Source organism: Chiroxiphia lanceolata, chromosome 5 (genome assembly GCF_009829145.1).
Source record: "Chiroxiphia lanceolata isolate bChiLan1 chromosome 5, bChiLan1.pri, whole genome shotgun sequence".
Taxonomy (NCBI): Eukaryota; Metazoa; Chordata; class Aves; order Passeriformes; family Pipridae; genus Chiroxiphia; species Chiroxiphia lanceolata.
In genome coordinates, this window is record NC_045641.1 from 47328778 (window position 1) to 47353072 (window position 24295).

General features: G+C 36.4%; 2 protein-coding genes across 11 annotated transcripts in view; one reads left to right on the top strand and one right to left on the bottom strand.

Moving 5' to 3' along the window:
* Positions 1-499: 499 nt before the first annotated feature.
* Positions 500-9247, bottom strand: IKBIP (IKBKB interacting protein). Of its 4 annotated transcripts, XM_032689485.1 has the most exons (5): positions 9144-9247; positions 7443-7671; positions 5708-5825; positions 4237-4813; positions 1441-1549 (listed from the first exon to the last, which is right to left on the bottom strand). In XM_032689485.1, the coding sequence occupies exons 2-5, from the start codon at positions 7634-7636 to the stop codon at positions 1545-1547; spliced, it is 894 nt and encodes a 297-aa protein (XP_032545376.1). In that variant the 5' UTR covers positions 7637-7671; positions 9144-9247; the 3' UTR covers positions 1441-1544. The 4 variants fall into 4 exon arrangements, with proteins under 4 accessions (XP_032545375.1, XP_032545376.1, XP_032545372.1 ...); XM_032689484.1 differs by lacking the exon at positions 4237-4813 and having other exon boundaries at positions 500-1549; positions 9144-9242; XM_032689481.1 differs by lacking the exon at positions 1441-1549 and having other exon boundaries at positions 2521-4813.
* Positions 9248-9381: 134 nt separating this feature from the next.
* Positions 9382-24295, top strand: part of APAF1 (apoptotic peptidase activating factor 1) — a 41513-nt gene continuing 26599 nt past the window's right edge. For 2 of the 7 annotated variants that reach the window (XR_004357370.1, XM_032689477.1), the window contains exons 1-13: positions 9625-10003; positions 10774-10915; positions 11206-11395; positions 12037-12234; positions 13240-13423; positions 16458-16570; positions 17083-17214; positions 17606-17844; positions 18392-18559; positions 19395-19526; positions 21882-21995; positions 22583-22761; positions 23919-24045. Coding sequence is in view for 6 of the 7 variants with exons in the window: in XM_032689477.1 (XP_032545368.1) it covers positions 10778-10915; positions 11206-11395; positions 12037-12234; positions 13240-13423; positions 16458-16570; positions 17083-17214; positions 17606-17844; positions 18392-18559; positions 19395-19526; positions 21882-21995; positions 22583-22761; positions 23919-24045 (1914 nt within the window). In the remaining variant the exon portion in view is untranslated. Of the gene's footprint in view, positions 9535-9613; positions 10004-10773; positions 10916-11205; positions 11396-12036; positions 12235-13239; positions 13424-16457; positions 16571-17082; positions 17215-17605; positions 17845-18391; positions 18560-19394; positions 19527-21881; positions 22011-22582; positions 22762-23918; positions 24046-24295 lie in introns of those variants that run through there. The other 5 variants (XM_032689476.1, XM_032689479.1, XM_032689478.1 and 2 more) reach the window with 5 other exon arrangements.

Below are 24295 nucleotides of genomic sequence, written 5' to 3' on the forward strand. Positions count from 1 at the left end.
TGCTACTCACTATAGTATTTTGCAGACTAAGAATGAATAACTGTTAGGATTCCTGAACAGACACCGTGACACTGGTGATAAAGCCATCAGCAGGGTTAGTAGGTCTTTCAGAGCACTGTCCCACACAGATTCTGTGTTTTAAAGATGAATGGTGCTGTACAGTAATTACGATTTACAACTATAAAGCCTCACAGGAAACCTTATACAGTTTATCTAATTGCGTGACAAACTTTTTGCAAGGCATCAGCAATATTTCTGGGCATTGCTTGCTTCACTGCTTTTACCTCATTAAATATTATTAAAAAAGAAACCTATTTAGTTTACAAAAATCATAGACTGAATATATTGAGACAAATTGCTATTGCTGTTTGACTAACTCTTGTTTTGCTGGAAGCCACAATTTTATTTCCTCCTTTGGAGCAGGAAAGGAAAACTGAAGATCTGTCAGTCTTGTGTCCTGCTTTCTTCATGAAAGCAAACTCCAAAGCTAAGAACATAATTTTGTGTTTTAATACTGCTTTATTGTACAAAACAAGCAATTTATTAAATGTAGCATTTGTCATTCTTCAGAAAGACAAATACATGCAGAGAGACATGGTTTTTGCTCACTTTATAACTTCTCCCTTGAAATCAGTATGACTTTTTCCTGTCCTTTTCAAAGGAATAGGACAAACCTCAAGTTTAAGTGTGCTTCTAAATGAAGCCTTTAAATATTGTCTGTCTTCTTAGTACTGCATGTGATGAAGTTAACAACTTCTCAAACACTATTCTTTAGGCAGTGGCCTTTCAGTGATCAGTTCAAGTCTGAGATCTTGGTTATTTCATCTTTCACATCCTTGATCTCGGTTTGAACTCTTGTTAGATTGACCAGTTTCTCATTCAGTAAAGCAATTTCCTTCTCCCGCCGTAGTACCTCCTCCACTAATCTTCCTATTCTCAGCGTTAGGTCATTTATTAATGGCTCCAAGACAGCAAACTCCTTTTTAACTTTGTACATCTTGGGTTTTAAATCATTTGCAAATGTAACCGTCTTCAGAACTTTTGCTCTGTCACCTTCAAGATTCAAAAGTCTATCTGAGTGCTTGTTAAAATCACTCCTTAACTCAGACAATGCCATCTTCATTTGCTCAATTTTTCTTGCATTACTGGATGCCAAGCTTTGTATTTTTGTACTTCGGTCGATGCTACTGGTAAGGAGGTCACCTATATTTTTTACTGTCGTCTTTTCACCTTTTTCTACTTTATCTTCTAGTGCTTGCAAAGAATCTGTCAGTGCAGTCATTTCTGAGACTAGGCCTGAAATGCGCCTTATGTCAGTTTTTACTGTCACGATTGTCAACGTTATGTTTTTTGCTACAGAAGCTGCATTCTGTTCAATGCTTGAAACTGCATGATAAAGGCTTGTTAAATTCTTCTGCAGTTCTTCTTGTTTTCTAATTATGCTGCTAGACCATGTTTTCATTGTATAAATATCTTCCTGCAGATGCTTGATGTGAGAAATTATTTCAAGATCTTCCAGCTGTTCCATTAAGTTCCAAGTCTTTTCACACTAGAGGGATACAAAAATATATCTAGCTTAACAACTCACATCATAATTCAAGCTATACTCGAATGAAATATCTTACTATTCTGATATTCAAATTGAGTGCAAATCCTGTCTCTAGGAAATCAACTTCTGTTGTAACGCAACCAAAATTTTTTTTCCTGATAGTATACATAAAAAATGTTACTACTTTTTCTATTACAACAAAAAATTACAGGAAGGTGCTATATGACTTTCCCACATGAATTCTGAAAACACAAGTCATCAAATGCAATCTTTTTCCATTTATAGGAATTTTTGTAGTAAGTCTCCCTAAAAGCTACTTTAATGAGAGAACACTCATGCTATTGTTGGATTTTTGCCTGGATTTGCTAGTTCACTTTTTTTTTAAAATGACTGGTTCTTGGTTTTCAAATTTGAGAGGAAGAAAGGAAAATACGTAAGTGATACTATCCTGTTCAATCCCCAAAAAGTCAGGGTAGAACTTGGAGAGAAAAAAACCACCAAATGGGCAAGCTGAAACACATTCTAAGAGGCTATCATTAGTTTCATATTAATCCTTTTCTGAATGCTAGCAGTAAAAATACCACCAAAGAAACAAATACTTTTAGCTCTTCAATAATGTTGGTCATTCCTCACTAGCTCAGAACTGTCTGCTCAAAAGCAAAAGACCAAAATTATAGAAAGTTGTGCTTGTTTCCTAGCTAATGCCCTCTAAGGATGAGGATTTCCTGTTCAAATTCCTGTACATTCAGGTTTCAATAATGTTAAGGTTGATAATCTAGCCACCCTTCCCCAAAAAGATATGAAGTAGAAGCACTATAACTAGAACACACCTCAGAAAAGTATTTAAAAAACATTTCTTTACAGAATAGTTTTTCTTAATGGGACATGGAACACTAAAGTATTTACTCTGTACCCTTTCCAAAGGAGCAGTTTATTTTGAATTAGATTATGTACCAGGACAGGACAATTCACTACAATGTATTTTTATTTTGAATATGACTGTAAACAGACACAAATTTATACATAAGCAATAAATATATGAAACTGATACAGCTTTATAACATTGAGAAATGCTGGTTTCATAGTCTCTTGAATGGGCACTTTTACCTCTTTAGTGAAGATTTCAGTGGAGTTCTAGAGAAACGAATGTACAAAACCAGAATAATTTAACTTAAGTCTGATTAAGTCATAAATATTGTGGGTTCACACTGTCTCAACTATGCAAACTACTTTCCTGAGTTCTGAAATACAAAATTAGCAAGATAAAAGTCTGTAGACAAAAAAATTGTATTATCCCTGAGATCCACATTTCAATGAACGGCTATCAGGCTTATTAGATAATATGTGTAAGTACATCTATGGATAAACTGGATATTCCCTGATCCCAAGTACTTAACTCTGTGGATTTCATTAATTACTTTGGAGCTCTTGGTTCAGCAAACTTTGGGAAACAATGTCAGTGGCACTGTTAATTTTTTTTCCCTTTGAAATGCAACGCAATACCAGACATATAATGTAATGCCTAACAGAGAACATTCTACAGAATAAAAGGTTAAAATTTGTTTCTAACAGCACCAAAACAAACAAACAACCCCCAAACTAATACAGAGACTGATCACACCAGACTTGTAAATTAAATGATGGAAGAAGAATCTAACAGGAATATCTGTTAATAAGAACTTTAGTCTACATGTAGTTCAGTGACTTCAATGGCAGAACAAAGCGATACCAGTGATTTTAGGACATTTGAAAAGGCTGGAAATGAGGTCTAAGGAGAATATTTTCATGGGGTCAAAGAAATAAATGATAGCACCAGCTGCTATGTAAATACCAGCTGCCTATAAATACAAGACAATGTTCTCAGTAGGGGATTCTTTACTAGTGTTTTCTGTAATGCTGTAGTAGCTAAGCTTCAGCTGTTGAAAATATACTCGGTGCTTTCCTGCACATAATAAAATACGTAGATCCCAACAGCAATTCTCACATTGAGAAGCCTGCACCATAAGCACAAAACCGTTCTGGTATACAATACATTATAGGAAGGTACATGTTTCTCTACTGAGAAATAAGTGATTAATTGTTCATTGTGGTACAAGTCCATGGAAAATAATACAAAAGGTAATAACAACAGAAACTTAAGTAGTGAAAACTAAAAATATTAGGGTTTTTTTCCTTAAATCTAAACACTTTGCTTCAAATTCCGTAAATGAAAAGGATCTTTTAATAAATAAGCTGAATATAATCCTTAAGTTAAGAAAATATTTCTTTCCTTTTTCAACACAGTATGGCTTGCTCTCTAGCCTCTTTATTATAAGTTTGCCTTTCAGGCTAATCCAATGTCTGTTTAAATTAATGACATATCCTTAACATACACTGAAATCACATTATTTATAATAAAGTGCTTTTTCATCAATGAAAAACCTAAGTCCAAATTTACTTATCCCCCTTTTGGTAATCTCCTAAGTTATAGCTTTCTAAAGTTATTCCTTTTGCTTTTGAAGATACTGTTATGTCAGGCACTACTGTTTCTAAAGCTGCTATTTCACGTTGCACTTTCAACAAGCTGCCATTGTACTGTATGCCTTCGAGAACCTTTTGCATGGCCATTGTATCAGAAACCGTTTTCAACATATTATTTTCCACAGTGAACAGCTGTGTTGTCAAGTCCTGTATCTTTTTCTCCATACCTAGCAATTCACTCGACAATCTAAGAATAGAATGAATAGCATTTTCAATTGCTGGCAAATGGGTCTTGCACTCCTCAATTTTAGGTTCATAGTTTGCAAGTTTCTGATTCAGGTCTGTGTCCTTGGCTACCAGACTATTCTGTTCTTCTTCTAGCTTTTCAACTGCCTTTGCATGCAAGTCCAACTTGTGTTCAACTCTAGAGAATTCATCATCTTCTTGCGTTTTTACTGTTCTAATATTTCTGGCTGTACTGTCTTCCAAATCTTTTACTCTTTCTGAAAGGGATTTAATTCTTTGGTCAACTTCATTAATTTGGGAAGTAACTTCTGTATGTATGAACTTTGCTTCAGATTTTAAACCACTAGTGTTTGCATTCATTTCATCCAAGCTTCTTCTCCAGGAATTTGTAACATTTTGGAACTTCTTATTAATGCTCTGCATCTTTAGAGAAAGAGTCTGTTCATTGTTCTGAATATCATTTATGATGTTATGAAGAGAAGATATTTCCTGCTCAAAATCAGTCATCACAGAGATGGATGAAGCAGCTTCTTGCAGGACACTTTCAGAAGACGCAAGCTGCATTTATAACACAAAACAATGTCTGTGTCTACTTAACAAAAGTAAGAATAGAAAACAATTTCCATTTATTTAAGAGAGGATAAAGTCCCTTAAAAGCCACTGTACTTGTTACAAAGGACCTATATGATTTTTTTCATATTTCATCTTTAAAATATTGTTGATTAACCTATCAGGAAAAGCTCAAGTAAAAAGGTATGTCTATTGTTGCATTTCTATAGAATATATGCCGTTTTCTTTGTTGTCAATCCCTTGTTTCCATGTTTGTTTTTTGCGTGTAGAATACAGTAAATGCCATGCAACATTTTGCAATCTTAAGTGTAGCATATAAACATCCAAATTACATCATGTATAAGTGACATCATTCTGAGATCAGTGCTAAAACAAAATAACTGGCATAAGCCATGCTGTGATCCCATCATTATCTGTAAGGTATTGGGGATAATTTGGCAGTCAGCACAAGTTTTCTATTTGATAATGTCACACATCATAATATTTTTTTCATTGTTTTATTTTCTTATCTATCACTTCATTATGTTTTCATGTTATTAGAACAGGTCTACTGCATAAAAATGCCTGTAAATTTTCTTCAAATCAACACATGTTGAAATCATACACAAAAAAGTACTGGTAGACTGAAGTACGTGCATCAATGTAAGTTTTTAAAAATAGTTTAAAAAATAATACTGAGATAAAACCACTACATCTACATACATGAACAATGGCATGGATTGACTTGTTTTGTCACATGAAATATTCTCTAAAGGCCTATTCACAGGCAAGTAGAACACATTATGAAAATTTATTTTAAAACAGAAAAATTAACAACAACAATGTAAAATGATGGTAAATGTTCACGAGAGATTTTCCAATTAAGATGTTAATGACTATTACCTTTTCAGAAATTAAATTTACTTTATTTTCCACATCCAGGATTTTTTCAGCTTCTTGCTGTAAGAAATTGTACTTTCTTTCCATATCAGTAAATTGAACTGACTGCTGAAACAGAAACCTGCAAATTGCAAGTAAATAAACAGAAAATGTAACTACATAATTAGCAGATATTAAGTGTTCCAGGACCTGATTCACAGCAATTTGTTACTGGAGGGATTTCTATTCACAGAATCTGCTAGATCAATACGTAAGAGGAAAAAAAACAATCAGGATTTAATGAAGTTGATCTGTCTACATACTGGAGTTATCTTCCAAAAGAGGTAGGAAAAGAAGGAAACATCCATAATGTCTTCATTTTTACTTCATTTTTTACACTGTACTGCCATTTAAACAGAAAAAATGTCCAGAGTACTGGCACAAGAAGACTGTTACACGCTCATGATGCATTGCCTCGCAATATATTTTATTGATGAAGTAATATTTAACTGGTGGAAATAAACCACACGCACAGAAATCTGGACTTTCTTACAAAGCATCACAAAAGCATGCATAGAAGTCTTTGGATTTAGAAAGGCTAGTCAACGTTTAATTGTAACCACCCAAGAACATATGGCAGCAAAGCTTGTATAGCTACTGTAATGACGATGCCAGCTTTGAACAGGCAGTGGAGATCTCAATTCTGTATTTTATACATATTCTAGATTCATTTACTGTGAACTTGGATGCTTTCTGAACTTTGTCTAATTAAAAAGGCAATGAGACAACCAAGCAAAACTCCCTGAATTTTGCTGGATGCTTATTAATCCCCAAACAAGGTCTTTTGAAGACTATGCAAGGGTCCTCTCTGTATTAGAACAATTTTATCCGGAACAACAGAGCTTACTTCAAATGCTTGTGCTTTCATAAATTGATATTTATAATTTATGGTAAATTAATTATTATTTACAATTAGAAGTTTCAAAATACATAAAATGTTCTGTAAGATTAAGTTAGGCAATAAAAGCTATAGACAGATATATGCAAAAGAGACATAAACAGACATACATAAAACAGTAAGCAGAAGCATAAGTAATAATTTTATTCTATGTTGTTCTGTTTCACAAAAATTTAGATACTGAAATCTAGGTGACGTTAACATAAGAAAAAAATTTATCTTAATTTTCAGATTGATGTTTAGAGTGAATAACCTAAACTAATTTCTGGCACTAGATTTCTAAGAATTTCATCATATCATTTTTGCATGAAGCTCAGTTTCTGATGGAACTAAGGTACTGATGCTGCTAAGATATTCTAAAACGTCTTTAACGAAGGTATTTGGCTTTTACTTGAAGACTCCACCTGAGGAACAATTGCTGAGCAATTTATTTACAGAAAACTCTGTTTCATTTCTACTGTCTATTGACCTGCCAAATGAGCCTTGTTGTACTTATTGGCAGATTAAGCTGCTCTTCAGTTAGATGTAGTCTCCAAAGCAGGTACTTAAAATTCATGAGGAAGGCACCTTTTAAACATTCAGCATGATATAATAAATTGAGCTTCTATTATAACTTACTGTACACCCATATTTCCATGCTTGTGAATACTGCTATTCTTTTCTTGATCCTTCTGGCTTTAACAAGTTTATGCAGTCACTTAACCCAAGCATGGCATTCAAATATAAATCATACAGTCTGTGACTGAATACCATATAGAATACAAAAGAAAATATTAAAACCCGCTTTAGAGGGTTACCTACCAGCTCACCACCAGGCAAACAGCAAGGGAAATTATGGTCAAGCTTGTCCGTGAGTCCATCCAAGAGGAACTCTGATTATTGCTCGTCCTGGGATTTGTCAGCTTCCCATAACTACTTTGCTTCTCAATGTTTTGTGAACCTTCATTGGTCTTAGACGAAGAAATACCTTTTTTCCTTTGCTTAACTTCAGACATTTTGTGGTTTTAAAAAGCAGAAGCAAAAGAGAAAGCTAGGATAAAAAACAAACCCCAAAAGGACTACTTAACTTCTAATCATTCTCAAACATAAACTTTCACCCTTAAAGTACACAAATACACCCCTAAAAATGTTTCCTTCAGTGTTTACTATGTTTCTTAGTTATGTGCACTTTTGTAAAACGTCACAAGACTTTCATTCATTTTGCCTTCTATAGCATAGAGCCCACCTTTCATATTTTCTAAAACCAAACTCACTTTTCAAGCTTTAGCTAATTTCACCTTTCCAGAAATATTTCATCTGGCATAGAATAAGTAATTTTAAAGATATACTGAAAATCACAAGGACTAAAAGCACATTTCTTTTTGTAGTTGATGACTGTCACAAGATCATCAGCAATTTCACTAATGGACTTGTGTTTTACTTGTAGATTTTTTTAAAAAATAATTATTACCTATACCACATTAAAAGGGGAAAGTGATCTTTTTATTTTAAAATATGAAATAGCAAGTCAAGCTTTAATTTAGAAATAGTTCTATTGTAATGATTTCATATCATCTGTAAGATCATAAACATCAGTTAATAAAAGGTCAATAACAGAAAAATTCAGAAGATGAATTAAATTATGCATCTAGATCAAAGAAAAGCTACAACTTGTTCTTAATAAAAGTAAGGTCTGAATAGAAACAAGTAATCTTCAGCCTCATATTTTACCAACCAAGAGGAAGTACAGAGTGGAATTTTTAAGCCTAAAATCTTCCACAGTAATGCTCAAAATAGATTTGATCCTTGGTGGATTTAGTTTAGCACAATTTGAGACAAAACTGTTGTGCTGCTTTTTGGATCACTTTGCAGTATTGCCACTTAGTCACATATCAAAATATAAATATTTACAGATACTTGCATAGTCACATACAAGCGTAAAAAATATTGTTTAAAATCTAATCTGTCATAAGAGCAGGTAGCTTAGGGCTGTTTGAATCACAAACACAAGGCAGCATGCTCTGAGTTTGAAGTACGTAGGAAAAAACACCTCTTAATCTCAAAAAACCCCAAAAAACAGAAAAACGCTATTTTGTAACTTTTAAGACACCTTGAGATTGAGAGCATTACGAAGTTAAAGTAAAAAAAAAAAAATCTGAAATAGTTTAATAATAGGGAAATAGTTTAATACAGAAAAAAAAAACCAAAAAGCCCTGCTTTAAAAGGACGGCTTCAGATCGCAGAGCGGTGCGGTACAGAGGGATGAACCGCAGCTTCCCAGAGACCCTCCCGTGCCTCCCTCCCTCGGCTCCGGCCGCCCCAGCCCTGCCCGCGCTGGGTCAGGGGCACCGAGCGCGACCGCCCGCCCCCTCCCCTCCAGAGCCCCCGCGTCCCTCCTCGCAAACCCGAGCACCCCGCCCGTCCCCGGGGCAGCCCTGCCGGACGCCACCCCGCCCTGGCGACCCCCAGCACCCCGCGCCACCTTCCCCGCTCCCTCCGGCCGCCGCCGCGCCCCTCCGTTACCCCAGCGCTCCTCCGGCCTCAGCTGCAGGGCGGAGGGGCGGGGACGGCCGCGCTGCCCCGCAGGCACCACGTTTACAGGCCGCGGAGCCCCTCCCCTGGCCGGGGCCGGCGCATCGCCTCCCGGTACGCCACGTCCGGCGCCCGCCGGCCGCCGCCGCGGGCAGGGGAGCGATCTGGGTACGCACAGCTGGGCACACACAGCTGGGCTCCGCGCAGCGCCGGGCTTTGCTGGGCGCGGGGCTGGGCAGCGAGCGGTCCGGCCCGGCCCTTCCCCGCCCCCGGTCCCGGAAGGAGGAAGCGTCGCGGCGCTGCCGCCGCAGTGGTGGCGGGGGAGTGGCGTCTCCGCGGGGCCAGGCGGGGACTCGCTGCCGGGGTCTGCGCTGCCCGCCAGGTGAGCGGCGTAGCGGAGAGGGAGGGACGGACCGGGCCAGGCCAGGCTGGGAAGGGTTTGCCTGGGCGGGGTGGGGGACGGCGGCGACGGGCGGGCGGTCTGAGCGCTCCCCTTTCTGTTTCCCTGTCCGGGCGGCTGATAACGGCGGCTCGGGTGTGAGCTTTTGTTTTGGGTGTTTGTGCGGCGATTTCTTTTGTATTCGCTTCACGTGTGGCTTCATTGTTGTTGTTGTTGTTGTTATTATTATTTTGTTTGTTTGTTTGTTTGTTTGACCTGGACGTTTTTCGGCTGGGGAGCTTTCGCGTCCCCGTTAGCTCAGCGGTGCGGTGGGATAAAGGTGGGGGGAAGGCTTTCCTGATCGCGTAATTTTCAGTGAAAGTAGGAAATTCTGTCGGTACGGCGGAAGAGGCGCTCCAGCACGGGCTTATCCAAAGGCAGATGTTCTACCCAGCTCCTGAAGGAGGAAAAGGTGAATGCTTTTGCCGGCACCTGCGTAGTTGCTCCATGGAGGAGTTTGAGCTTGCTTACGGAGCTTTCTGACAGGAGTGTGATCGGAGAGATAATTTTGGTCACTGGGGACTCTCAGGGGCAGCTGATTGGTAATGGAAAACCTTTACGTTATAGACAATAGTTTTCACCTTCTGTTGTCTTCAGACATGTGGTTTTTTATGACATAGAGGAAGAATGAAAGTTTATAGCGTTGGGTGTCAGATCAGTTTATATATCAGAATAGCGAAGTCATTGGTAGTGTTGGGCGCTCCATCTTCCATCATGTGTCACTATTTGTGTGCTTGTATGGCATCTTGAACTTGGAGACAACAATTAGTTTATCTTGTGTGATGAGACCAGTCCTCTTTCTCATCCTGTTGTCCCAATCGCATGATCCAAGAACTTGAAAAAATTGAGAGATGTAGTGGGTGCTGAGAAAACCTTTTCATAGAGACATTTAACAAGTTTCTAGTTTATGAGAAGCTTGCAAAGTCTGTGGTTTTGTAGCTCCCAAGTATTCATAAACATAAATTCATAGAAATGGGGGAAAGGACTCAGACTTTTTATTTTCAGAATTAACAGTACGTATCAGGTACGGTACATATTTTCCACTAATGCAGCTGCTTCACTACTCTTTCTGACTTTAAAACCAAAGTTCCTAAGCTATTTTAAAACTTCTTTCCTTACACTTGTAAATTATGTTCCCGTTCTTACTTGTCTTCTCCCCTCTCTCCCTTTTTCACACGGAAGGAACATGGATGTCAAGAGTAGAAATTACTTGCTTATGAATCGCCAAGCATTGGAAAAAGACATCAAGACTTCTTATATTATGGATCGTATGATTTCTGACGAAGTGCTAACATTACAGGAGGAAGAGAGAGTGAAACAGCAGGTAGAGTCATCTTTCACTGTTCTTTATCTTCCTAGTGTAGTCACATGCTTTACCATCCTTCTTAAAAATAGTAATTTCTGTCTATCTAATTCCTGGATTCATCAAATGAATCCACCACACAGTTTTTATTGCACTTCATAAGGTCAAGTTAAGGGCTTGGTCAAGTTAAAGGCTATTTCTCTAACTGTAAATCTATAATTGACAGAGTTTGACAGAGTGATAGATTAAATGACTTCTAAGGTCTCTTAGTTTTGTATAATACATCTTTTAATGTTTGGATTTTTTTCTAGAATACACAGAAGGAGCGAGCAGCCATGCTAATAAACATTATTCTTACAAAAGATAATAATTCATATAGATCCTTTTATAATGCACTGCTTCATGAAGGGTACAGAGATCTTGCTGCACTTCTTCAGGATGGCATCCCTGCTGTCTCATCTGGTAACAGAAAGAGTTCAATGGATGGAATGACTTCATATGGTCAGTGTAACTACAGCGATCCCTGTGCTTGAACGTAAAGACAAGTTGCCTTGTGGAGTTTTGGAAATCTTACTCAGATAATAAAAGTTACCAGTGTAATATGCTACTCCATATGACCACAAAGTGGACAGATAAAGTGTACATTTTCTTTCCTGCTATGGTATCTCAGCTTAAATCAGTGGAAGTCTTGCTTGGACCACAGTGCTGTGCTGTTAAGTGCCAAGTAAAAGCCTTACACAGCATCCTTTTTTTCTGCTGCATCCATGGAGTGGTAACTTCTGGCTGAGAAAGTGACTTGGTTGTTGGTATAGTAATGTTGAGCTCCTGTGTTGGCCACAGTTTCCACTGTTAATTATCTTTTAACTTCTAGGGCTAGATGTAACTAGCTTGCCTCATGCGGTTGTTAATTGGAATACTGTTGTAGGTGGGGGGCTAGTTACCTGTTAAGTAATTTATTTCTAAAAAGCAATATTTTTTCAGTCTTTCGTGTTGTGAGTCCAGCAGTTTTTAGAGCATTTTTATGGGACATGAGGTGGGAGGGAGCCCACTAGTTATTTTGGGTGAGTTGTTTAGTTGGGTTTGAAGAGGCATCACATTTAGAATTCACTTTTTATTTTCATGTTTCTTGTTTCTGACTTCAGTGAAGACAGTTCTCTGCGAAGGAGGCGTACCACAGAGACCAGTTGTGTTTGTCACTCGGCCGAAACTGGTAGATGCTATTAAAAAGAAGCTGTACTGCTTGGGAAGTGATCCAGGCTGGGTCACAGTTTATGGAATGGCAGGCTGTGGGAAGACTGTTTTAACAGCAGAAGCTTTAAGGGATCATCAGCTTTTGGAAGGTACTTTTAGAAAAACACCTATATTTTAATAAAAATTACTGCAGGTATACACGTTTTGGACATATATGGTGCAATATCATATGTCATCTTGAACATGATTCAGGTTTCTAAATTCCTTAGTTGCTTCTGGAATATTTGCTTGCAACATACAAGTTTCATGACCGGTTAGTGCCCTGGGACCACTAAGTATTTTACTAGTTTATGGAAAAAGGTTTTGAATAGCTTTTCACCTTAGAATCTGCTTTGGTTTATGATAGTAGATGCATCCTTAATTAACTTGAAATTGTTATTTCTGTTAATGAAAAATAATATATGTAGTTATATTCCTTTTGGGCATTGCTGATAAAGTCCTTAGACTCCTCTTTTAAAAAATCTTGCTCTGACTTTTGCATAAATTTTAACAATGGCAGGCATTTGTGGAATGCTTACAGTAGTATCACCTTAGCTTAAAGCAGATCACAAATGAAACTTTTTAATGGTATTTTTCTTATTTTATTTATTTTTCCCTACATAGTACACTAGGAGGAGAAAGTAGGACTTGGACATTAAAAAAAACATGATGTAGGGATAGATACCACAGCATCTGCTGCTACAGCTGACTCTTCTAGATGTCTTCTGCTGACTGTTTTGGGATCATTTTTACATCCCAAACTCTGAACTTCTGCAGTAATACAGGGCTAAAAATATAAATACTAAGTTAGACTACAGAAGGGGTTGTTGAGGGACAGGCAGGAAGACATGTACAAAGGAGGGACAACAGTATCAGTGGTGGTGTGAAATTTCTGTGGGAATTTGCCCTACAGAGCCTGTTCCTTTAAAAATAAACAATAGTGATCTTGTAGAATCATCCTTTGGTGTTAATAGCAGAGTTGCAAGGATGGCTTGCAACAGACTGTAGAGGTTTATATTTTAATTAATGTTGAGTTCTTGATTGCTATTGTAAGCTGCTATTAAATATTTCTGATGTTAAATGTATAGTGCAATTAATATTGCTCTTCTTGTTAGATTACTTTCCAGGAGGAGTTCACTGGATCTCTGTTGGAAAACAAGACAAAGCAGGGCTCCTAATAAAACTTCAGAATCTCTGTAGTAGATTAGAACATGATTTGACTCTTTCACAAAGGTCACCACTTAACATTGAGGAGGCTAAAGATCGTCTTCGTTTGCTGATGTTGCGCAAATATCCCAGGTGATGTCAGTAAAATCAAACACTGTTCTTTTAAAACTTTGCAGAGTAACTTCGATCTAATAATCTAAGGTGTCTGTGTTGTAGTTATGTGTCTCTGTGATGTGTATTTTTTTTTTTTTAACCAACTTCCTAACTTAAACTAATTAGGCTTCTGCTAACAAAATACGTTAGCCAACTGTGCAGGAGTCATATTTACTTGAAAAAGTATTAGTTGTTGAATAATGAAAGTTGGGAACAAACCATTGGAAATAAGAATTGCCCTAACTTTCATTGTTCTCACTGTGTGCATACAGTACTTTACTGAAATGTGAGGATCATACAGCAGAAAAAAAGGATGTGTATCACTGCAGAAATATTTTCCTTTCCAGAACAACTGATGTCTAAAAAGTGTTTGGCCTAGAGGTACTAAAGTGAAAGCAGGTTTTCATGATGTGATCACTTACCACTGAGAAAGCAGTTTCTTTCAAACTTCAGAGAAAGTGACCTGATTTAATTAAGCAGCATCTCAGTCATTGCACAGCTTTTTTCATCTTTGAGCAATAGTTTTTTTTACTTTTGGGGATTTCATTAGTCTCCAGGAAAATCTGTACTAAACTAAACAAGCCTGCACCTCAGTGAGATATCTTGGGAATAATACTCCAATCTTGTGATCTTTATAGATGAAATAGAGTAGCATACTGGCATTTCTGTACAGAAAAAAAAAGCTTTTTCTTGTGAAGAAAAGATGTGAAAAATATTGCCAGGTCCTCCACATGAAATCTTTCTTTTTTTTTTTTTTTCCTTGCGGAAATCTTATATGAAAAGTTCAAACTACACTTTCAGCTGAAAGTACACTTTTTCATGAAATATGTGAAGTGGTTGTTTTCATTGACACATTTCCATTGTTATTTCTTGTTTATTAACAAACAAACCAAAACTCCTGAATACAGAAGAATTTGGATGTTTAATTTGTGCACAACATCACAGTGGACATGGGAGGAAGTAGAGGGAAATGTACTGGGGAGTGAAGTTCATAAGGTGCAAGTGTGTTGAAAACCAAGCTTCACTCTTTCTGCATCTGGTGGAGGAGCTTACTCTGCACTGGAATTCTCTTCGGTGACAAAAAGTCACTTTAACTATTTCTGGATTCAAATAGTCAACCCAGGATATCTCTTGGGAATAAAGTACTAGGCAAAGGATTCGCATTGTGAATCCATTATGTTTCTTGGGATTAAAGAATCAGTCAAATGAAGAAATTGAAACTATGATATACTTTAAAGTAAGAAATTACAAAATTTAATCTCCTGTCATTATTACCACAGGGGTTTGTGTTTGTCTGCTTAGGGTGTTTTTTTGTTTGCTTTGGTTTTTCTTTGTTTATTTTATTTTTTTAAATAATCCTGATTAGGATTTAAGATTTGTTGGTGTGGTTGGAGGAGAAAATCACTGGTACCAAAATATTGGGAGGACTTTGAAGTGTTCAGATTAATTAAAAACATAAAATCAGGCCAGCATGAAATTCATGCCACCCAGCATATTTTCAAGTATGAAAGTGCTGCAAAATGAGTCATTTATGGCTGTGATGGTATTCTTTGATTTATCAAAAGGGTATTAATAGAGGAGTTGTTAAAAATGAGATGGGGTATCCAAGACTTAAATGCAACTTTCAAAATGGGATATGATGTGTATGCATTTCTCTAAGAAAGATCAGATCCTTATCTATAAGCTTCGATGGCATAAGCACCATTTAGCTGAACAAAAATGTGGAAGTCTTGGCATGCTTCAGTGGGAATTGGACAACTTAACCAATAACTAGGGTAGCAGAAAATTCCAGAAAAAAAAAAGGCAGTAAGTATAAACAATTTGTAAGATTAGGTTTCAATAATTAACCTCACTGAATGCAAATAACTGGCATTTCTTTTCGTACGTCTGCTTTTGACTTTTTGCGCTCTTGGAACAAACCTTTTAAAATTGGCTTTCAGTAACTTCTTTGTCATATATAGGCGGGTGTAGGGAAATCTACTATAAATTATTTTGGTGAAATTCGATGTATTAACCTGCAAATGTGGCTAGCCAGAGGATTTGAATGTGTAGTCACTATAAAATGTTGTTTCTGTAAAAATAACCTCATCATCCAAGACAATTCCTTCACAAGAGGTTCTTTCCAAAGATACAAGAATAAAACTGAAAACTCTTGAGTCAAAAGGAAACTGAAATGCCTTCTCCCACAAAACTTATCACTAACCTGTGTCAAGCAGAGTTGTTATCTAGTCCTGTGCAACTCTTTTCTGCCTGGTGACTTGAAAAACAGAGTAAATATTTCTATTTTTCCTGGCATCTATTAATGGGAATGTTTCTCAAAACATTATTGTTTGCACTTCAGTTGTAGCTATAAAATTATAAATAGTAAAAACTTACTTTTTTGAGATACCTGCATTCAACTTCTTGTACAGTGTTTAATCACAGAATCATCAAGGTTAAGAGAGACCTTCAAGATCATCTAATCCAACCATCAACCCAGCACCACTATAATGACCCGTAAACCTTATCCCCAAGTGCCACATTCAGATGCTTCTTGAACACTTTCGGAGACAATAACTCCACCACTTCCTTGGGCAACTTATTCCAATGCCTAACCACCCTTTCAGTGAATTTTTTTTCTAATATCTAATCTGAACCTCCCCTAGTGCAATAGAAGGCCATTTCCTCTTGTCTTTCCACTTGAGGCAAGGAGAAGAGGCTGACCCCCACCTCACTAAAACCTCCTTTTAGGTTATAGAGAGCAATAAGGTTTCCCCCTGAGCCTCCTTTTCTACAAACTAAACAACCCCAGTTCCTTCAACTGCTCCTCATAGGACCTATTTTTTAGGCCCTTTACCAGCTTCATTACCCTTCTCTGGACATGCTCTGAAGATATTTTATGTATTAAAGTAAAAAAAAATACTGCAGTGATAACACTGTAAATTCTGAAAATGTTCTTTCATTATTAAAATGCAATACTTTATTTTAGCACTAGTAGTTGATATGAAATCTGCAATATTTCTTCTTGCACTAGATCTCTTTTGGTCCTGGATGACATTTGGGATTCCTGGGTACTAAAAGCATTCGATAATCAATGTCAGGTTCTTATCACCAGCAGGGACAGGAGTGTAACAGATGCTGTGGCTGGTAAGGAACAGTTTCCTTTTCTGCATCACAGATTTTGTGTATATGTGTGTATACAATTTGTTCTTGTGAACTTTTAAAAGAATCTAGTAGAATCTCTGTTGGTCAATTTGTGGCGAAGTTTTAGAATTCTGCTCTGTAAGACTTTATGCTGTTTGTGAAGTAAGTGTTATATGTTATCCTGAAAGTTAAATGTTTGCATTGAAGAGTGCAATGATTCTCAACAGGATAAATTAACCTCTGTGACAATGACGCTGTTAACCTGATTGTCTCTACACTGTTGAGTAGTCACTGCCCATAAGGCATTTGTAATTATTATAGTCTTTTTTTTGTTTTGCTGATGCAAACTGATTCTGATAAGTAGAATTTATACTCTTCTTAGTGTTAAGACTATAAAATACTGTGCAAAAAATCATGAACCAGGTCCTTTGCTCCCAATTTTACTTGGAAAATTCCTTCAATTTCCATGGGATTTTTTACATTCTTTTAACTTTTTTCCATGTTTCTGTGTCTAGGCAATAAATTTGAGGTTCATGTGGAGAGTGGGCTAGCACATGAGAAAGGACTGGAGATTTTATCCCTATTTGTGAATATGAAAATATCAGAACTGCCAGAACAAGCGAACTCCCTTGTAAGAGAATGCAAAGGTATACTGGTCGCTCTTCAGCATATCATTTAGCACTGAATGTATTTTTTTTCTTCTAGATTTAGACTTACAAATAGAGGAGGGAACATCCTTTAATATTGTATACCTTAAGTAAAACACAAGTGCTTGTCAAATGTTTTTTGGATTTTTTTTAAGCAAAATAGGATTGTCCCATGTTGATTTTCAAGTATTTTTCTTCAGCGTATTTTCCTCGTGCGCTACAATTGCACTTCACTTTCATGAGTTTGATTACACGTTTTGTTTGTCCTCCACAACTCAAGAATTTGATCAATGTGTTGGGAAAATTACCTGATTTACTCAATGACTTGACTGTCAACTGTTGGCTCGTGTTCCTTGAAAAGCTCTAAAATTGATTTAATCTTTTCCTTCAGGTTCTCCTCTTGTGATATCCTTGATAGGTGCATTATTACGAGACTTCCCTAGTCGTTGGGAATACTATCTCAGACAGCTGCAGAATAAGCAGTTTAAAAGAATAAGAAAATCTTCTTCTTATGATTACGAAGCCCTTGATGAAGCAATGTCCATAAGTGTTGAGCAACTAAATGACAATTACAAAGACTACTATAGAGACCTCTCTATTCTCCCAAAAGATGTTAAAGTACCTACTAAGGTAATAACAGCAGAAATCTTGTCAGTTTTAGTGAGATACAAACAACAACTTTAAAGAATTCATAAAACTTACAATTGTCATGTGTAACTTGTGCTGTGTGTAACTTAATAGTAATTGCTAGATTAGGTAGATTTGGTCCATTACTGTATCATGACTTGTGTTGTTAGTAGTGAAACTAAAAAAGTCATAACTGAATAAATGTATTCATAATGTTTAAGTTTAATGTGCATTCCACATATGGCTCTTTAAGTAGGTTTAAAATGGAAGGTTTAAAAACTGTTAAGTGAAATTTGTCTCCTTTAAGAAAAAGATATGATCACCATAAATCAGCACAAATAGACAAAAGACAGGATAACTTGTAGTATCTGTCCTGTGGTTTGGTATGAAAGAATTGGTGATTTATTGAATTGATTACTATTTGTAATATGTCTGTATTTGTTAGTATGCACTTTTTTGTCAGTTAATTGGTAACCTTTTATGATATTCACAAGTCATATTATGACTTAGTTCTCATTCTTTTCTCTGTTACTGTGTTAATACCTTTTAGGTTCTCTGTATTCTTTGGGATATGGAAACTGAAGAAGTTGAAGATATACTGCAGGAATTTGTTAACAAATCACTCTTGTTCTGTGATCGTAATGGGAAGTCATTCCATTATTATTTACACGATCTTCAACTTGACTTTCTCACAGAGAAGAATCGCAACCAACTTCAGGTAGCATATTGATGAATCTGCTTACTTTTAACTTTACTCTTCAAAGCTGGGTATTCTTCAGAAAATGTTGTGTTGTTAAATGATATCTCGAGTAGTTCCATAGAATAGTCCGTGATGCAGTTTAACTTAGTGTTGATTGATTACAAATACTTATTTTCAGCTTGAAACTATGGAATGATTTCATGCTGGTTCCATTTGGACCTAGGAGACTAAACTGAGAGAAGACTCTATATCCATTATTTCTCTATCAGATGATTCCAGCAGGAGATGTAATGTGCCACTGCTGATTCCAAAGGCATCAAGACCCTACCAGAATAGGAGGTTCTTTCTTTAATGCAGAAAAGTGATTTTTTACTTCCTTTTTTCAATTTAAGGCAATACCTGCAGGGAGAGGACATATAAGTTGGGACCAGAAAATTTCAGTTCTGAAGGACAAGGCAGAAAGAGTAGATATGAAGAAAAAGCAAGATTTTAGACTTGCTTCAGAGCGACGTATATAAGGGTCCTTTTTAGTTGGCTACCCACATTTAATGTGAAGAGAGATTTGATAGCTATTATCAATCTGAGAAGGAAGGTTAACAGCTTTCTTTTCTGCCTTTTAATATCCAGAGAATGTTTCTGGAGAAGTCTTAAGGAGTAAATTAGGTAGGGTCTACAATTTGGAAAGGTAAGTTTTTTTTATTTCATTTCTTGACGTTGTGATTGAGAAATGATATTATTATTCCTCAATACTATTTAAAATATAATCTTAATATACTTATAATTCCTCAATACTGAAACTAACCCATACCTTGGTATAGATTTAACTGAAACTATGTTTTTCTTCACATTACAGGAGCTACATAAAAACATAGTAAATCAGTACAAGAAATATTACAAACTGAAGATGCCTGTTCCATCCCAAGAGGACTGCATGTACTGGTATAACTTCCTAGCATATCACATGGCTGGTGCCAACATGCAGCAGGTGGGTTCTGTCAAGTGTCCTCTGTTTCCCTATTTAACCCACTCTTACCTCTGCTTTTCTCTCTAGGCCTTTTCCCACTCAAACCTCTCTTCCCTTAGGCCTTTGTGCATCTAGATGAACACTCAGCATAGAGTCTTTAGGAGATCTGCTGATAATCACTGTCCATTACAAAACCTGTTTTATTTCTACCCTTTGTATCTTGTCTTTTTGTTTTTGAGAAGATTTCTTATTTTATATATTAATAGCTTGTATTTTCTTTTTCCTATTTTAAGAAGCTTTGGTAAGAGGTCTTCTCTAAACCTTTTTGAAAACCTAAGCTCGCTTTATTGTATGACAATACAAGTAAATTGATTCAGTCAGAGAATTTTATCAATTAGTTACCTTTTTCTTCAGAAGTCTTGTTAGTTTTTTTCCTCTTACATCATACGGATTTGCATGTAAAAATTCATTATCTGATTTCAATAGCCAAAAAAAAAAATGCATCAAGAGGTAGATGGGCAAATCTCTTGTTCCCAAGACTGCCTTGGCACCTTTAGAAACCTTTGTCATTTTGCTACCTACTGTACTGTAGATATTCAGCTAGAATAAGATGCGAATCATGCAGAAGGATTAATAATTCAGTAGTCTCACTTGAATTTGAGTCTCAAATGCACTGAATAGCATTTGATACTGGTTGCTGATTGCTTTATTTCACAGGTACTCAAACCTTTTCAGTTGAACTTCTTTCGAGATGGTTCATCTGACTCATCATATAATACACTTTGTGGATTTATATCTTACTAGAACCTTCATAATTAGTGTGGGCTACAAATCTTGTTTTTCTGGATCATATTTATTTAATTATCTTAATTTATTTAACTTCAATGTGTTTTAAAAATGTTTTTATTAGCAGCCTTTCTACCTTTTGTAGAATTAGCTTCTCAGAGTTCTTTAGCCTGGCTCATTATGACTGTATGCTTCCTAGAGTTTGCATTCTATGTACCACTTATTTCTCATTATTTAGGCATGATTTCAATTTGTTGGGAGGCTAATAAAGCTGGGAGGTATTCTTTTCCTTTGTTTAACCATGATAATATTTTAATCCTTGTGGTATTTACTGTCTTTAAATTGGAATATACTTAGAGCCTGTGCAGTGTTGTCTCTAAGCAGTTTTTCTGATCCGAGCAAGTATTTTTTTTTAAAAGAAAGACTTTTTTAAGTACATTAATAGCAAGAGGAGTTCTAAAGAAAACATTGGGTGGGCCAATACTTGTTGAAGATGGTCATCTAACTAATAGAGATAAAGTGTAAGCATTCTATATTTTTGGGTTTTTTTGCCTCAATCTTTAATAATACTGACAGACTTTGGGCTACCCAGCCTCCTGGGTTGGAGGAACATGAGTCTGGGTACAGTGACTTTTCGTTTGTGGACACTGAGGTTGTAAGTGACTGGCTGTATCAGCTGAATATTCACAAGTCCATAGTGCCTGATCTGATACAACCAAGAGCACAAAGGATGTTATGACAAGACTCCTCCTGATGGGTTTATGAATCTGGGGAGGTCCCAGTCTGAGGGGCAACCTTGCTGCTCTCAACAGCTTCCTGAGCAGGGGAAGTGGAGAGGGAGGTTCTGAGCTCTTACTCTCTGGTACCCAGTGATAGGAACTGAGGGAATGGTGCAAAGCCGCACCTGGGGAGGGTTAGACTGGACATTAGGAAGCATTTCTTTACCAAGAGGGTGGTCAAATACTGGAACAGGCTTCCTAAAGAGGTGGGCAATGCCCCAGGCCTGTCAGTGTTTGAGTCATTTGGACAATGCCCTTAACTGTCGGTCAGGCAGTTAGACTAGATGATCATAGTAAGTGCCTACCGACTGAAATTTTCTATTCTATTCTAATAATTCCATTTGCAGTTTCAGATCACCTTTTTAAGTAGTCTTCTCATTTTTAAGTGAAATGCAGCTATAACAGATTTTTTGCTTTTGTTCAAATTCAGCTTCTCTTAGGAAGATCAACAATCACTATTAGCAATGATTTTTACTAGATTGGACTAGAAGAAGCTTTTTCAGAGTTGTATCTTAAACCAGGTTTTGTGTGCTACAAGTCAAGAATTGCTTTGTACTCCTGTTCCTTCTCTGAGTAGCTGTATCAAAGAGCGGTCCTTTGCATTAAAATAACAAGCTTAGCCTTCTATAACCCAGAATTTTCATACCTGATTAAATAAGATGCAGGAAACAGGGAATTGCTTGTTTTCAACTAGAGACAGTTATACCAAAGCATATTAAATACCTCATATATTTCCTGTCCTTTTCTTTTTCCCCTAAGTAGATTCTGTTGTGAAACTTATGTTCTGAACTTAAATTTATATTTCTTGTAGGAGCTCCGTGATCTTATGTTCTCTTTAGATTGGATTAAAGCTAAAACAGAATTAGTAGGGCCTGCTCATCTGATTCATGAATATGTAGAATATAGTTCAATTCTGGATCAAAAGGTATGATACTAAAAGGTAAATGATCAGTCTGTTCCAAATATATGTCTCTATTTTGTAATTGCATTTTGTTGGATATATGTATATATGGCAGGTGTATAGAAAGCTTAAAAAACTGAAGCACAAAACCAATACTAAATTAAATTTTAACTTGGATAAAAGTTAAAAAGATAAAAATGAAGGAAACGTTCAGTTTCAGTTTTAACTTCAGTGATTGGCCATGGAACTCAGTAACCAAAGTGATCAATACCTAATGGTGGGTACATAAGGTACTCTGCTTTTGAAGAGGTGTAGAATTATGTTAGCCACTTGGAATAGTCTTTGTGATATTTCACACTGACTGCTTCTTGAATAAATCGTTGTTGCCAATATTCTTTATTTGAAAAATAAGGAGATTATGCTTTCCTGAGTAGGATAATGAAATATTTCAGTCTATTGTATGTACTTGCTAATAGAACTAAATATAAAAATAGAGCTAAGTGCTTCTGTGAGAGTATTAACTGTGTAGAAATTTAAAAAAGCAAAGGGCATTTAGGAAGTAAATACTAAGATAAATCTATGTTATCAAATATTATCTGCTCTGTACTTAGGATAGCACAGTTCGTGAGAACTTCCAGGAATTTCTCTCTTTAAATGGGCACCTTCTTGGACGGCAACCGTTTCCTGACATTATACAGCTGGGTCTTTGCCAACCAGAGACATCAGAGGTATATCAACAAGCCAAGCTACATGCTCAACAAGAAACAGGAACATTTTATTTGGAGTGGATGTAAGTAGATGCAGTCCATCTGCTATGCTGATCCCTTGATCCAAGGAAATCATTTGATGTACAACTAAATACAACATATGGCTAATAAAAGGACCTTTGTAACAACTGATAAGGTTTTTTTTCTGGGGAAAGAAAGTGAAATAATTTTCAAGAACCCTGGATATGTAGGGCCACAAATTAGTAATAATTACGCACAAATAAATGAAGTAATATATTTACATCTGAATTCAATTATTGTTCTTTTAAAGAACTATACAAAGATGAAAATATGATACTTTGAAACTTCTTTAAATACTTTTTTTAAAAGTTAGAATTGTAGTGCAAGTGTTGAGTATGTTACAGTATGTTTTTAGGTTTTATAGTAAAATGTACAGCTTAAGACAGGAGAGCATTTGTGCTAACTTGCAAAGTTTTTGAAAATAGTGAGGTGGGAAATACTTTATAATCTCTATGCAATCTTGAAATTTCCCCTATTTAAATAATTCTTTGCTGTTACTGTATTTTTGGAAGTTGTTTAAGGAAAAAATATACATATCTAAACATTTTCCCAGCATTGTCCAATAGTCATCTGACCATGTAACTCTCTTAGATTCTTCTATTTGATGTTTCTCTTCTGATATTTGTAGTACTTGGTGGTCACAAAACAGAGTGACTCTGTATCAAGCAATTATAGTAATAACCCATCAGGTTAGTCTTTTCTTTGAATACTTGGTTATTTAATTTAGCACAGCTAGCAGAATTCTAAGAAAACTGCTTGGAAGGTGCACAGTTCAGAAGAACCAATCCCCAGTCAGTTTAAGGGTTTCACCTTGGATATGGGAGACATGCTGAACATGGCTGAAATCAACAGAATAGAGATAGATGTTTTGGTCATTCATCATCAAAAGTCATCTTATTAGAGTGACAGCTTTCTGTATTAAGACCTAGCTAAACAGGATGATTATGATAAAAAACTCTGAGTGTTGGAATTTATTTTTGCCTCATTACTTCAGCATGAAAGCTGAGAGGTAAGATAGAGTGTGTTGGTTGGTTGGTTGTGATAAAGCTTGGCTGCTCATGATATGTGGAAAAGTGTTAACCTTTTTAGAGAGGATTTTGAATAGTACAAAGGCACTAGAAATCCTACTCATCTAAATCAATTGTCTCTCACCCTGTAGGAATAAAAAATCCTTGAAAAACCTCTACCGTCTCGTTGTTCGTCCACATAGAGATGCAGTTTACCATGCCTGCTTTTCTAAGGATAGACAAAGGATAGCATCATGTGGAGCAGATAAAACACTTCAGGTAAGATACCTATGCATGAGTGAAAAGAGATGCTGTGTACCATATTGATAACATTTGTTAACAGTCCTGTTGCTTTTTTTTTTGATGTTATGTGGAAATATTTGGATCTGGACCATAATTGGAGACAAATGATTGAAAAGGATATATTATTGCATAAACATCAAGTTGCATGTTTGGAAGAGTGAGCATTATCTTCTAGTTCAAAAGCCAAACGGTGTGATTTTAGGGTTTATACCCTTATTACTTTAAT